General features: G+C 38.9%; 1 protein-coding gene across 2 annotated transcripts; it reads left to right on the top strand.

The window, feature by feature from the left end:
- The first annotated feature begins 3,373 nt into the window (after positions 1-3,373).
- On the top strand, positions 3,374-11,789 carry LOC122038496 (bifunctional epoxide hydrolase 2-like). 2 transcript variants are annotated; one of them, XM_042598269.1, is made up of 6 exons: positions 3,376-3,640; positions 3,728-3,945; positions 4,030-4,194; positions 4,281-4,516; positions 4,591-4,826; positions 11,556-11,789. In XM_042598269.1, exons 1-6 carry the CDS (start codon positions 3,571-3,573, stop codon positions 11,579-11,581), a joined length of 951 nt encoding a protein of 316 aa, XP_042454203.1. In that variant the 5' UTR covers positions 3,376-3,570; the 3' UTR covers positions 11,582-11,789. The 2 variants fall into 2 exon arrangements, with proteins under 2 accessions (XP_042454202.1, XP_042454203.1); XM_042598268.1 differs by having other exon boundaries at positions 3,374-3,945.
- Positions 11,790-12,226: the final 437 nt, after the last annotated feature.

Raw genomic sequence — 12,226 nt, 5'->3', positions numbered from 1 at the left:
ATAAGTTAAATCTGTGGACCTAAGTGTTGGATTCAATGTGTACTAGGTACTGACCAGTGAGATGGTGTTTTTGGTAGCTTTGTAGGAGCTTCGATATGTGAATTTGTGGCGGCAGGCAGCACCGGTGTGCTTGTGCCGACGATTACACCTCCTCGGCAGTGTATTCCCGGCTTCGATTCATTAGGTAAGGCAACTTTAGTATTGGTTACAGATCTGTAGTGTGGATGTTGGGTTTTGGCAGTGAGCATGTGTTTATTGGGTTGATTTCGTATGTGTGTAGCCCTGTAGAGGCTCTATGGTTGATCTGTGGCAGTAGACAGTGCCACTGTACGGTGCCAGCAATATCTTCGGGCAGTGGGTCATCCAAGGTGAGTTATTGTAAGGTTAAGTGTTTGGTTTTGAATCTTTAGTGTGAATTAAGGATGGATTTGTGATTCGATAGAACGGTAATGAGAATTATTAGAGAATCATGAAGGAACTCGGATCAAATTCGCTGGTCATGTACATTAGTATAGTTGTTCAGTTTCATATGTAATTAGTTAAAATTATTACGTTGACACAGAACTCTGATCGAGGCGGGTGTCGTGACGAAGTTGACGTCGGATTCAGCCTGCATTTGAGGCGGGTACTTCTGGACTTGCTTCTTTAGATATCGATCTTAGTGCATGAGTTAGTTTCATATACGTAGTATTTATCTTGACTCCACTCGTCTTATCTCTTGTGCTTGATACTTTATCCACTCAATCTTTGAGCTACTCGTTTCTGTATCTATACAGTCTCTCGTTGCTATCGATGATATTTAGCAGATACTATAGTATTAGGTATTGGATACCAGATACCAGACATTAGATAGTAGGTATTGGATATATGGACACCTGATACCATGTTTACCTGTTTGATTACTGTTTATTTATGCTTAGTATTGAGCATGCGGATTCATGTAGCATACCTGATTTCTGTTATACATATATGATGATTGTTATTCGCATCATGTCATTGCATGCATAGCTAACGACTTTGGCTCCCTTGTGGTTGAGACGGCCGTTGGCCTGGGCCACACGCTCGGCCACTCATGGGTAGTGGTAGGTGGAGCTTGTCCTGTCGTGCCACACTCGGTCACTCATGGGTAGTGGCGGCTGGAGAGCAAGGACCCCGTCGCAGACGTAGCTATTCAGCTACTATGCACTGTCCATCCGGTCACCCGAGAGTAGTGGCGGCCTTTGGGTGGTGCAGTTGTCATCGATCCGGCCTCGACCATACAAGGTGTGGTGCAGAGAGGTGGGCGGGTGACCATCCGTCATACGTTGTTATTATGTTGTTGTTTACTTATGTTGTTGCTGCTATCTATGCTGTTGTTAGATTATGCTGCTGTTGTTTATTTATGCTGTTATGCTTACTTAGGTTGAGATTTATACCTATGTTAGATGTTTAGACACTGGCTTACTTACTGTTGACCAGTATATACCTCACATGATACCATGTAGTTATGAGCAGTACTGTAGCAGGACTTTGCTACATCTACCTTCCCTTACTAGCCTAGGATATGGTTTCAGGTATGGATATATAATTTGTTTACCCAGTAGTATCTGCTATTTATCTTTCACGAGACTGAATCCTGTTGTACTCTTAGCTGTTTATGATACTCATGCACTGTCTACTCCATTACCCGCTGAGTCTTTATACTCACCACCCCGCATTGGTAATTTCACCAGGTAGCTGATAGCGATGCTAGTACGCTTGGAGGAGGATCCCGACTGCCGGTCCCATGTCACTTCTGAGGATGATTTTACGGTTTTGGTTTTCATTTTATTGTGAGTTAAACCTTTGAATTTAGCATTGTAATAATTGAGTTGTGGACTTGTTATTCGTATTTGGTTGTTTTGCCGATGAGTCAAGCCGGGCCGGCCCGCGGTGAGTTTTTGTTATTCTTGTTTTCCGCTGTGTTTGACTTTACAGCCGTGTGGGCTGTATATTATCTGCGTGGTTGTGATATATATTTGTATATGTATTATCTGTGGTGTTGTATACCGGTTCTATTTGTCACTGCTACAGGAGAGGTGCTGTCTATTTTTTGTCGGACAACCTTATTCTCGGGGTGTGACAATAAGAATCGAGTCTCAGTTTTGATAAAATAAAAGATAATTTTTTTTAATAAACGATTGAAAATTAGATTGATAGATCATGAGCAATACTGAATATGGGTTGATAATTGATTAAAAAATTTCGACAAATCAATCAGTTTACAATTAATTGAATACTCAATGTCAACTTAAAAAAACAAAAAAAAAAAAAATACTTATGCTAGCTTTCTTTCTCTACCGCTGATAAAAGAGTTTTTTTTTTTTTGGTAATTTTAAGCTTGAGTGGGCCTAGGTCTAAATCACGTAAGTAACTATGTTAGTGATTATTTTTATATTTATTTTTATTATTGTTTTATCATACTCACACATGGATGATTACATCCTATCGTACCGTGTGAATACAATCAGACACTATCATCTAAACACACAAGATAATGAGAATTTTCCTTTTGTTGGACAATGAGCTATTATTCACTCCTTTCTATTTAGTTTAGATCTTCAATTCAATGTTATTTCATTGATTAAAGATAATTTGTAAGGTACAATTTTATTTTATTATATTTCCATCATTAGGATTGTTCTAGTGTTTAGGTGGATGTGCTGATTTAGGATGAAAAAAATTAATCAATAGGTAGGTGTTTGTAGTGGGAGTTAAATTTTATAATTTCGGTTATAACAAATTAAGTAATTGAATCCGTTGATCTTGAGTTTAAATTAATTATTGCATAATTTTATTTTATTATCATTATTAGAAATTTATAAAGTCCTTTTAAATTATTTTCATATTATATTTATAAATATCCATGGGAGGGAACTCATTAATATTTATATGGATTAGATTATAATTATGTTCCCCGACTATGGTGTAATAGAAGTATAATAATAATAATAAAAGAGTGTTAAATTAATACAAAAAATTCATTTAAATGGGACATATGATCACATAATGTTGGTTAGTATTATCAGGTTCAATTTTTTTAATTAGACTATAATAATAAATCACAGATTTTATTTATTTTATTTATTTTTTCAGTTTCAATTTCGTGTTTTCTGTCGTGATATTAGAATCCTAACACACCCGTCGCCGCCTGATTCCTCTCGGAAGACCTGCCGCATCTCCCTGGCCCACCATCTGCTCGATGACTGCCACCTCCGCTTTATATAATATGAGAGACGGGGATGGTTTGGTCTCTGGTTTTTCGTATTTATTTATTATTATTGAGATCCTTTCATCTACCCTATCAAATCTCTCGATTTCATTATATATATTAAAATTTTTAATTGTTTTTTTGTTTTGTTTTTTCATCACCGCCTGCTCAACAGCAGTGTCGAACTTCTTTCGCTTCCGTGATTGTTCCTCTCCTTTCCATTCCCACAAAATTCTACATGAATTTTATTTTGGACAAAAATCAAAGTAAAAGAGCATTCTAAATCTCTTTAATTCTTTGCTTTCCGTGATTGTACTTCTCTTTGTGTTCGTTCTATCAAGATGGACAAGATTGAGCACTCTCACTTGGATGCCAATGGCATCTCCCTCCACACGGCTTACACAGGAAAAGGTAGGTCGGTCGATCGATCGAATCCCCTCGCCGCATCTCTTCTTCTCTCTTCCACCTTAAACCACTCTCCCTTCCTTGGTGTCGCAGGGGATTTGGGCGCTGTGCTTTTCCTCCATGGCTTCCCCGAGATATGGTACTCCTGGAGGCACCAAATGATCGCCGTCGCCGAGGCCGGCTTCAAGGCCATCGCTCCCGATTACCGTGGCTACGGCCTCTCCGACCAACCACCGGAGCCAGAAAGCACCACCTGGGAAGACATCGTCACCGATCTCGTGGCCATCCTCGACCTCCTCTCCATCCCCAAGGTACCTACTTGCTTCACTCTCGCCTGAATCCGTGCCGCCACAATTACATGCCAATTAACATCTCCACGAAATGGGAATTCGAAGGTGTATGTCGTCGGGAAGGATTTCGGCGTGAGGGTAGCGAATGATCTCGCTCTGCACCGCCCGGATCGTGTGCTGGGCGTTGTCACTCTGGGAGCGCCTTTCATTCCAGCTGGAGCCCTCTCTTGGAACGCACTTCCTGAAGGATTCTACATCCACCGATGGCGGGTAATTAACTGCCCTCCATGATCGATCCCCGCTTGGTGGAAGCAGGACTTTGCAATTCACAGTTAACCATTCTGGTTCCACTGCAGGAGCCAGGTCGAGCGGAGGCTGACTTCGGTCGCTTCGATATCAAGCGAATCATCCGCACCATCTACATTCTCTTCTCCAGGAGCGAGATCCCGATAGCTGAGCAAGGGCAGGAGATCATGGACCTTGCAGATTTGTCCACTCCCTTGCCGCCATGGTTCACTGAGGAAGATCTCAATGTGTATGCTGCTCTCTATGAGAAGTCTCAGCTCCAATTTCCACTCACTTTGCCATACAGGTCAGTGGCCAAACAAGCTCGTGCCCTCCCTCCTTCTTCAGTATGTATCAGCAGAGTTACTTCGATCACTGTAGGCTGGACAGGATAAAAGGCGTTGAGAATCCGAGAATTGAGGTTCCTGCATTGCTGATCATGGGAGAAAAAGACTACGTCTTGAAATTTCCAGGAATGGAGGAGTACGTCAGGGGTGGAAAGGCCAAGCGCTTCGTCCCTAAACTGGAAACTGTTTATATACCTGAAGGAAGCCATTTTGTTCAGGAGCAGTTCCCTGATCATGTTAACAAGCTTATCGTCCACTTCCTTAAGAACCGTACGCCCCTTGAGCTTATATCTTCTATTTCTGTTTTTCCTAATTTTTGAATTGTTTGTGTGGTTGATCATTAATTTTATAGTTGTTCTACAAGGGACTAAAAATATATATTGTAAAGCTAGTAATGGTGAAAAATAATGGCTAATGGTGAGGGGATATACATTTTAGCGTTCCCAAGTATTTATGGCTAAAATAACTACAAAAATTACTTAATCAATGTTTAGTAAGCTTGTTTTCATAAATTCTATAGAGTTTAAAAACAAATTATATTGTTAGAAATGATAATTTAAGTGGTTGGATGGCTAAAGGGGGTGAATAGCATTTAATCCTACAAATGAAACTCATGGTTTCGCCAATAGCTTAGTAAAGTCAATCAATTTAGGTAGAGGAAAATAAATAAGACAAGAAAAAAGCATTAACGCTTAGATGTAACGTGAATTGGAACCCTCACGACCTGTGGCTCTTCCATGAGTTACTCCCAAAATTCTACTTTTTCTCCTTCTTATGCTTCTTCTAAAAGTGGAGAAACCTTTTAAAATCTTGTTTATAAGATGAGTACAATTGGAAGCTAGAAGTAAGACTATTAGTACACAGAGTTCAAGAGATTAGAATGATAAGCAATAACACATGCCTCTAACGATTCTTGTGCTCCTTTTATAGCCTTCAAACATCTTCAACTTCATTTTTTACTCTGCTATTGTCGTTGATCAGTTCACTGGATCCACCATCTAATCTCTACAATTTTCACTTTTACAAAGGCTACCTTAGTCAAATGTTTCCTATAGTTCTTAGGTCATTCAACAATTACAACTTAGATTTGTAAGATCAATATCTACCTTTAGCTTTTTGGCTAAATCATCAGTTGATCGGTTTATGTTATTAGTCTACTTACTCTAGTCCAATTGACTATCCTGTTGACTTAGTCACAAATAAAAATATTTGTATTCATTGGCCGATCAACTTGAATTGACTAGGTAGTAGACTCTGTTGGTCCCCTTGGAGGTCGACAAGAGGGGAGGGGTGAATTGTCCTGAAAAAATAAATCAACCCTTTCTCCAACTTTCAACTAAATAAGAACACTTGTAATTAAAACAAAAAGAGACTAATAAAAAGGAAATAGACACAAAGGAGTTACTTGGTTTGCAATAAGAAGATTGCTAATCCAAGGAGAATGAAGCGCACTATCTGAAGATCTCCTTCGGGCGGAGTAGCCTCTTACAGCGTTAACAACACACAAAGAAAAGTATAACAAAGAGAAATGGATTACAAGTTGTTGTGTCTAACTGTTGAAATCAGTGCTATACTTATAGTACAGTTCGGGGCGCCTGGAAGGGTTCCGGGCGCCTGGAGGGGGATAGAATTCTATCCCCAACGCGTCAGTCAACGTCCACATCATCGATGATAAAATTTGGGTTCTGGGCGCTCGGAAGGGTTCCGATTCAGGGCGCCCGGACTCAAATAAGGTCCCGGGCGCCTGGAATGACCTCGGGCGGCCGGACCACATAAGTCAATAGAGCTGACTTTTTGCAGTCCGGTTCCTCTGCTCCGGTTCAGCTCATCTCGGTCCGGGTCTTTCACTCCAGCTCCGCTAGCTTGGGTGATCTCAACCATCCGGAATAGGGCTCACTCGAACCCAAGTTCCGGCCTTCTCCTCGAGCAGCCTTCCTTCCCGGTTTCTCGTCCCTCAAACGTCGCGTACGCTCTTCTCGTCCACCGGTGTACTCTTCCGCGGCATCTCGTCCCCCGGATGCACCGAGCCCGTCGGCTCTCTCCCCGTGCCGTCCTTCTCGCTAGCCGCATCTTTCGCTCGACTTTCTGTGCTCCTAAGCTCCTGCACACTTAGACACAAGAGTTAAACCAAACAGGACCTAACTTAACTTGTTTGATCACATCAAAACACCTTGGGGTTCCAACAATCTCCCCCTTTTTGATGTGAGCAACCCAAGTTAAGTTAGGGCAAAACAAACATAATGTAAAAACAGATAATTTTGCAAATAAGTGCAAATAAGATTTTTCAATGAAAAATGTTGATTATACCTCCCCCTAGACTTAACATCCTTCTCCCCCTTTGATCACGTAAAAAAATGGGGTTTCTTAACAAGCCTAGGTCAACTTTTAATCCCCCCCCCCCCCCTAATTCGAAAGTTTTAAGTGTTTTAAAAAAAATTCTAAGTGAGAAAATTTTTAGGCAGAAAAATTTCTAAGTAAAAAAGATTTAAGTAAGAAAAATTTAATTTTCTATGTTTTTTAAAAAATAAAATTTTTCTAAGTTTTGCAAACCTAAATATTTTTAAGAATTTTCTAAAACAAATTGAGTAACCCTTTAAAGCATTATGTAATTTCAATTTAATGTTTTTTCAGTTAGTCAATTAAACTTTTTATTTTAATACTTGGCTTCCAGGTAGTGGCGAGGCACTAGGCTTTCTTGGTTATTGGAGCAACAACCACTTTCTAGATAAAGTCTCATAAAGAATTTAAAAGTTTAATTTTCTCGCTGAAAGTGCTAAGTCTAACTTTACTTTTAAATTAAACAAGTTTTTGGAACCCAATAGCGGTTCCTTCCTACAGGGTTAATTAGATATTTTCTAGGTATATAAGGTTTTGATATTTTTATGATTTGACTTTTGTGAAGCCTATAGTACCAGTTTAATCATCTATAGTTAAACACAGAAATATTTGAACAAACAACATTTTTTAAGTTTTCTATTTCTTCTTTTAATTTAACATTTTCAAGTTTTATTTTATCAAAATCTTCTATTAGACATGATTTTGCTAAAATTCTTTTTATTTCTAAGTTTTTATTTTTTAATTTATTATTTTTTCTTTTTAATTTGTACATAGATTTTGTCATAGACTTAATTCCAAAATAAAGTTGATCAGGAGGTAAGAGGCATACCTCACTTACCATATCAGACTTGAAGCCTGACTCTCCCCCTGCTTCGCTGCATTCATCTGAAGTCGCTCCCCCTTCATCGATGTTGGCTTATGATGTACTTTGCCCTCCATAGCTCGCCATCAGTGCTAGTCCGACATATTCTTGTATTTCGGACTCAGATGATGAACTGTCGTCCCAAGTGGCTTTTAGATTCTTGTGCTTCTTGGGTATCTTGATTTTATCCTTCTTGAGTTCTGGGCAATCCTCTTTTTAAGTGTCCTTCCTTTTGATATTGGTAACAACGAACCCTTCTTCTATTTCTTGGATTTTTCTTATTTTGCATTTCTTTAAATTTATTAGATCGAAAGAATTTTTTGAAATTCCTTACCATATAAGCTTCTTGATCTTCTTCTGATTCTGACTCGGGTTCATCCTTCTTGGTTGCATTTAGCGTTATAATCTGGCTTGAGTCTTTTGATGTTCCTGCGCATCTGGTTTCATGTAATTCAAGAGTAGAAAAAAGTTCCTCTAGGGTACTTACCTCCAGGTCCTTTGAAATGTAGTAGGTGCCGATTATTGACGTCTATTCTGGAGTAATGGGAAAGACATTGAGTGCATAGCGTATTGTGTCCCGGTTGATTACCATTTCATTGAGGTTTTCGAGTCCGGTGATTAATTCTTTTTACCTTCGCGTGTAGATCGGCTACCTTCTCACCTCTTTCCAGACGAATTTTCGTCAATTTGTTCCGAAGTATATCTCTTCTTGCGAGCTTGGCTTCGGATGTGCCTTCGTGGAGTTCTAGGAATTTTTCCCAGAGTTCTTTGGCCAACGAGTAGCTTCCGATGCGGTTGACTTCTTGAGGCGGCAGCACGCTCAGCAAGTGATATTCCGCCCAGTTGTTTGCTATGGAATCGTTTTGTTCTTTCTTTGTCCAAAGGCTTTCTTCTTTTTCCTCTCCATTTTGATTCGTAGGAGCTACAAAATTATATTTTATTATTAAACGAATTTCAAAATCTGTTTTCAGAAATACCTCCATACGACGTTTCCAGTGTGCGAAGTCTCCCTTAAATTTTGGTGGAACGATGCTTGGTCCGACCATTGGTTGTTTTGCTTCGGTCGGCGATTAGTCCTTCTGAAGCGTCCTTGCTCTGATACCACTTGTTGGTCCCTTTGGAGGCCGACAAGAGGGGAGGGGTGAATTGCCCTGAAAAAATAAATCAATCATTTCTCCGACTTTCAACTAAATAAGAACACTTGTAATTAAAACAAAAAGAGACTAATAAAAAGGAAATAGGTACAAAGGAGTTATTTGGTTTGCAATTAGAAGATTGTTAATCCAAAGAGAATGAAGCACACTATCTGAAGATCTCTTTCGGGCGGAGTAGCCTCTTACAACGTTAACAGCACACAAAGAAAAGTATAACAAAGAGAAATGGATTACAAGTTGTTGTGTCTAACTGTTGAAATCAGTGCTATACTTATAGTACTTTTCGGGGCGCTGGGAAGGATTCCAGGCGCCTGGAGAAGGATAAAATTCTATCCCCAACGCGTTGGTCAGCGCCCACATCATCGATGATAAAATTTGGGTTCTGGGCGCCCGGACTCAAATAAGGTCCCGGGCGCCCGGAATGACTCCAGGCGCCCGAACCACATAAGTCAACAGAGTTGACTTTTGCGGTCCGGTTCCTCTGCTCCGGTTCAGCTCGTCTCAGTCCGGGTCTTTCACTCCGATTCCGCTAGCTTGGGTGATCTCGACCATCCGGAATAGGGCTCACCAGAACTCAAGTTTCGGTCTTCTCCTCGAGTAGCCTTCCTCTCGGTTTCTCGTCTCTCAAACGTCACGTACGATCTTCTCATCCACCGGTGTACTTTTCCGCGGCACCTCGTCCCTCAGACGCATCGAGCCGACTCTCTCCCCGTGTCGTCCTTCTCGCTAGCCGCGTCTTCCGCTCGACTTCCCTCCTAAGCTCCTGCACACTTAGACACAAGGGTTAAACCAAACAGGACCTAACTTAATTTGTTTGATCACATCAAAACACCTTGGGGTTCCAACAGACTCAACCATTAATCAAATAAAACCTTACCTCAATCGATTAGATAGTCAACTACCACTATCATAATGGTTAAGTCTTCACCTGATTTGAGAAGTAACCTCTCCCTTGCGGGTTACAAATTTCTCAACTCACTTAAGAGTCTACCTTGTAGCTCGCCTTCACCCAGGAGTTATCTTCTATCAAGTTACTCATGCTTTTGATGCACTAAGCCCTCGACTTGCTCCATGTATCATCCTTGACTCTTTACCTACATTTTATCTCTTTCAATTGAGTTGCACCTCGATTCTATTGATCCTGTGATCCCTCAAGATGTTCCATAACATATTTTTTCGATCTCTAATAAATCTCAAACCATTGAGCAAATCTCCAACCTTGGTCATACTAAGTTTCTATGTGTATTTCCATCAAACCCTGCATAACATCATATACATATCAGATACAAAAGCAGACATTGAAGGATTAAGTCTCCATTTGGTGGGTTTATATTTGAATTAACAACACACACAACCATTATCATTAAGGAACTAAACCCCAATTAAGTGATCTAATGTTTGATACATGAAGGAGGTTTGTGCTATTGGATATGGATTCACTGTGTAGATCCAATAACCTGGTTCGTTAACATTAATGGGTTGTTAACTAGTTATGGGCTTTATGGTGGATGGTCCTTACAAGATGAGCCTTTGGTATAAAAGGGGAAAGTCAAAATCAGTCGGGGATGTTATGATTTTGTGACTCTTCTTCTTCCTTGGACTTTTCCCCATTGAGACCAAGATCCGATTGTTGCCCAAATCCTGTCGAAGACTTCAGCTGCATTGCAGGAATTGATTCGGCGATAAGGAACAATGGCTCAAGGTTTGGACTCAGGTCAGCATTCAAAATGTCATGGTTTCAATTTCAATTTTGATGTAGCCTTATAGATGATGATAACTAGATCCGATGATACATCCTTTAGTTTAATTTCGATGTATCGCAATGCTTTCAAACATAACTTTAATCCTTTTGCTGAAATATCAAAACTCATGATCGAGATCAATCACTGAGAGTAACAGTTCACTAATGGATAATGGTGAGGGAGTAACATATGATGCATTATTTGAGTTTACAAGCTGAGCACTGTTTCATGCTAAAAATATAGAGTTTATGAGAATTAATATAAATATAAAATTTTATTAGTTTTCTAAGGATTATCCATATGCTCTTAGTACTTGACTTTTATATTGCTTTACCATCCCGTGTAATCATGTTCGCCAGCTTGTGACTCCCTGCATATAAAATAAAATATTTCATAATACTTTTCCATAGGGCACCATCAAAACCCAAAAAACATTGAATTAATTAGTCTCTTTTTTGTGAAGAAATCCATTGTTGTCTAATAATTTATTATTGTTAGAAAATGGGAAGCATGATTGTATAAGAAATAAAATGTCTCAAGTTGGATAAAATTTAGTGTAATAATACTATTATGCTTTAGTTTTTTTTCCCTACATTTGACACTAGATTGGATATCTCATTTTATTGAAGTGCTTGTACATTATACTTTTATGTCTAATGCACTTGACGTTAACTTGGATATGAATATTGATAATAGCTTCATTATTACTTCTTGTATTCGATAGACACTACTAATTGGTATAGGATCAAGTATATATGCTGGTTAATACTAATAATTTTTATAATTAAAATGTTGCTAATTTCCGTTGGATTATTCTCTCTCTATATTATTATTCATTCATCGTGTCATTCCTTAATCTCACTAGAGAATTGAGCTCACATCTACTATTTCCTTCAACCTTCAGATTCGCAAGTTGAGGCAGACCATTGAGTTCTCAATTGGTGTCAGATTAAGTTAATGTCAGTACTAAAGAGGTCTTCAGATGTCATCAATGTTTTTATCTATATATTTGTGATGGATCTTGCAGTTAAATAATGTGGTTGATCGCAGATTCCATAAGTCAGATGTCTTATTTTCATTATGTAAAATTCTCCTAGAGCTTAAAAGTGAAGAAAATAAAGTTTAATTTGCTTTGATATTCTTTTTGTGGATTTTATTTGTTGATTTTTTTTATTAGGTGACATGGTTTTTATGGTCCAGTCTTAATTTGAATTTGAAGACGCATATGTATGATTATCTTGCATATAAATAATGGATGTCTTTATAAAATATAGTGGACATTGTGTGCCCAGCCTCCCTTTTTCTTCTTGTGCTTTTTTTTTTCTTAGTTATTTTCAAAAATTGAAAATAAAAAACACTTCTCTTCCACTTTTCAAATCATTCAACTCATTAATGTGGCCAGGCTTGAACTTGCTTGGGGTTGAACTTCTTTTGAGTTTGAAAATAGCTTGTGGCAATGTTGTTGTTAGGATGAAAAGTGTGAAGTCAGCGAGTAATGACCCCGTGTTCAAAGGCAATGTATGACAATAGTCATTTCCTCATCTTGTACCATGTAGTGCCTCTTAATGTTGTTTA

Source organism: Zingiber officinale, chromosome 1A (genome assembly GCF_018446385.1).
Source record: "Zingiber officinale cultivar Zhangliang chromosome 1A, Zo_v1.1, whole genome shotgun sequence".
NCBI lineage: Eukaryota > Viridiplantae > Streptophyta > Magnoliopsida > Zingiberales > Zingiberaceae > Zingiber > Zingiber officinale.
This window is presented reverse-complemented; position numbering and strand designations above follow the sequence as displayed.

Coding starts and splice junctions, on each gene's coding strand:
- LOC122038496 (XM_042598268.1), top strand. CDS start 3,571: ATGGACAAGATTGAGCACTCTCACTTGGATGCCAATGGCATCTCCCTC. Junction 4,195..4,280: donor TCTACATCCACCGATGGCGG/GTAATTAACTGC, acceptor GTTCCACTGCAG/GAGCCAGGTCGAGCGGAGGC. Junction 4,517..4,590: donor CCACTCACTTTGCCATACAG/GTCAGTGGCCAA, acceptor CGATCACTGTAG/GCTGGACAGGATAAAAGGCG.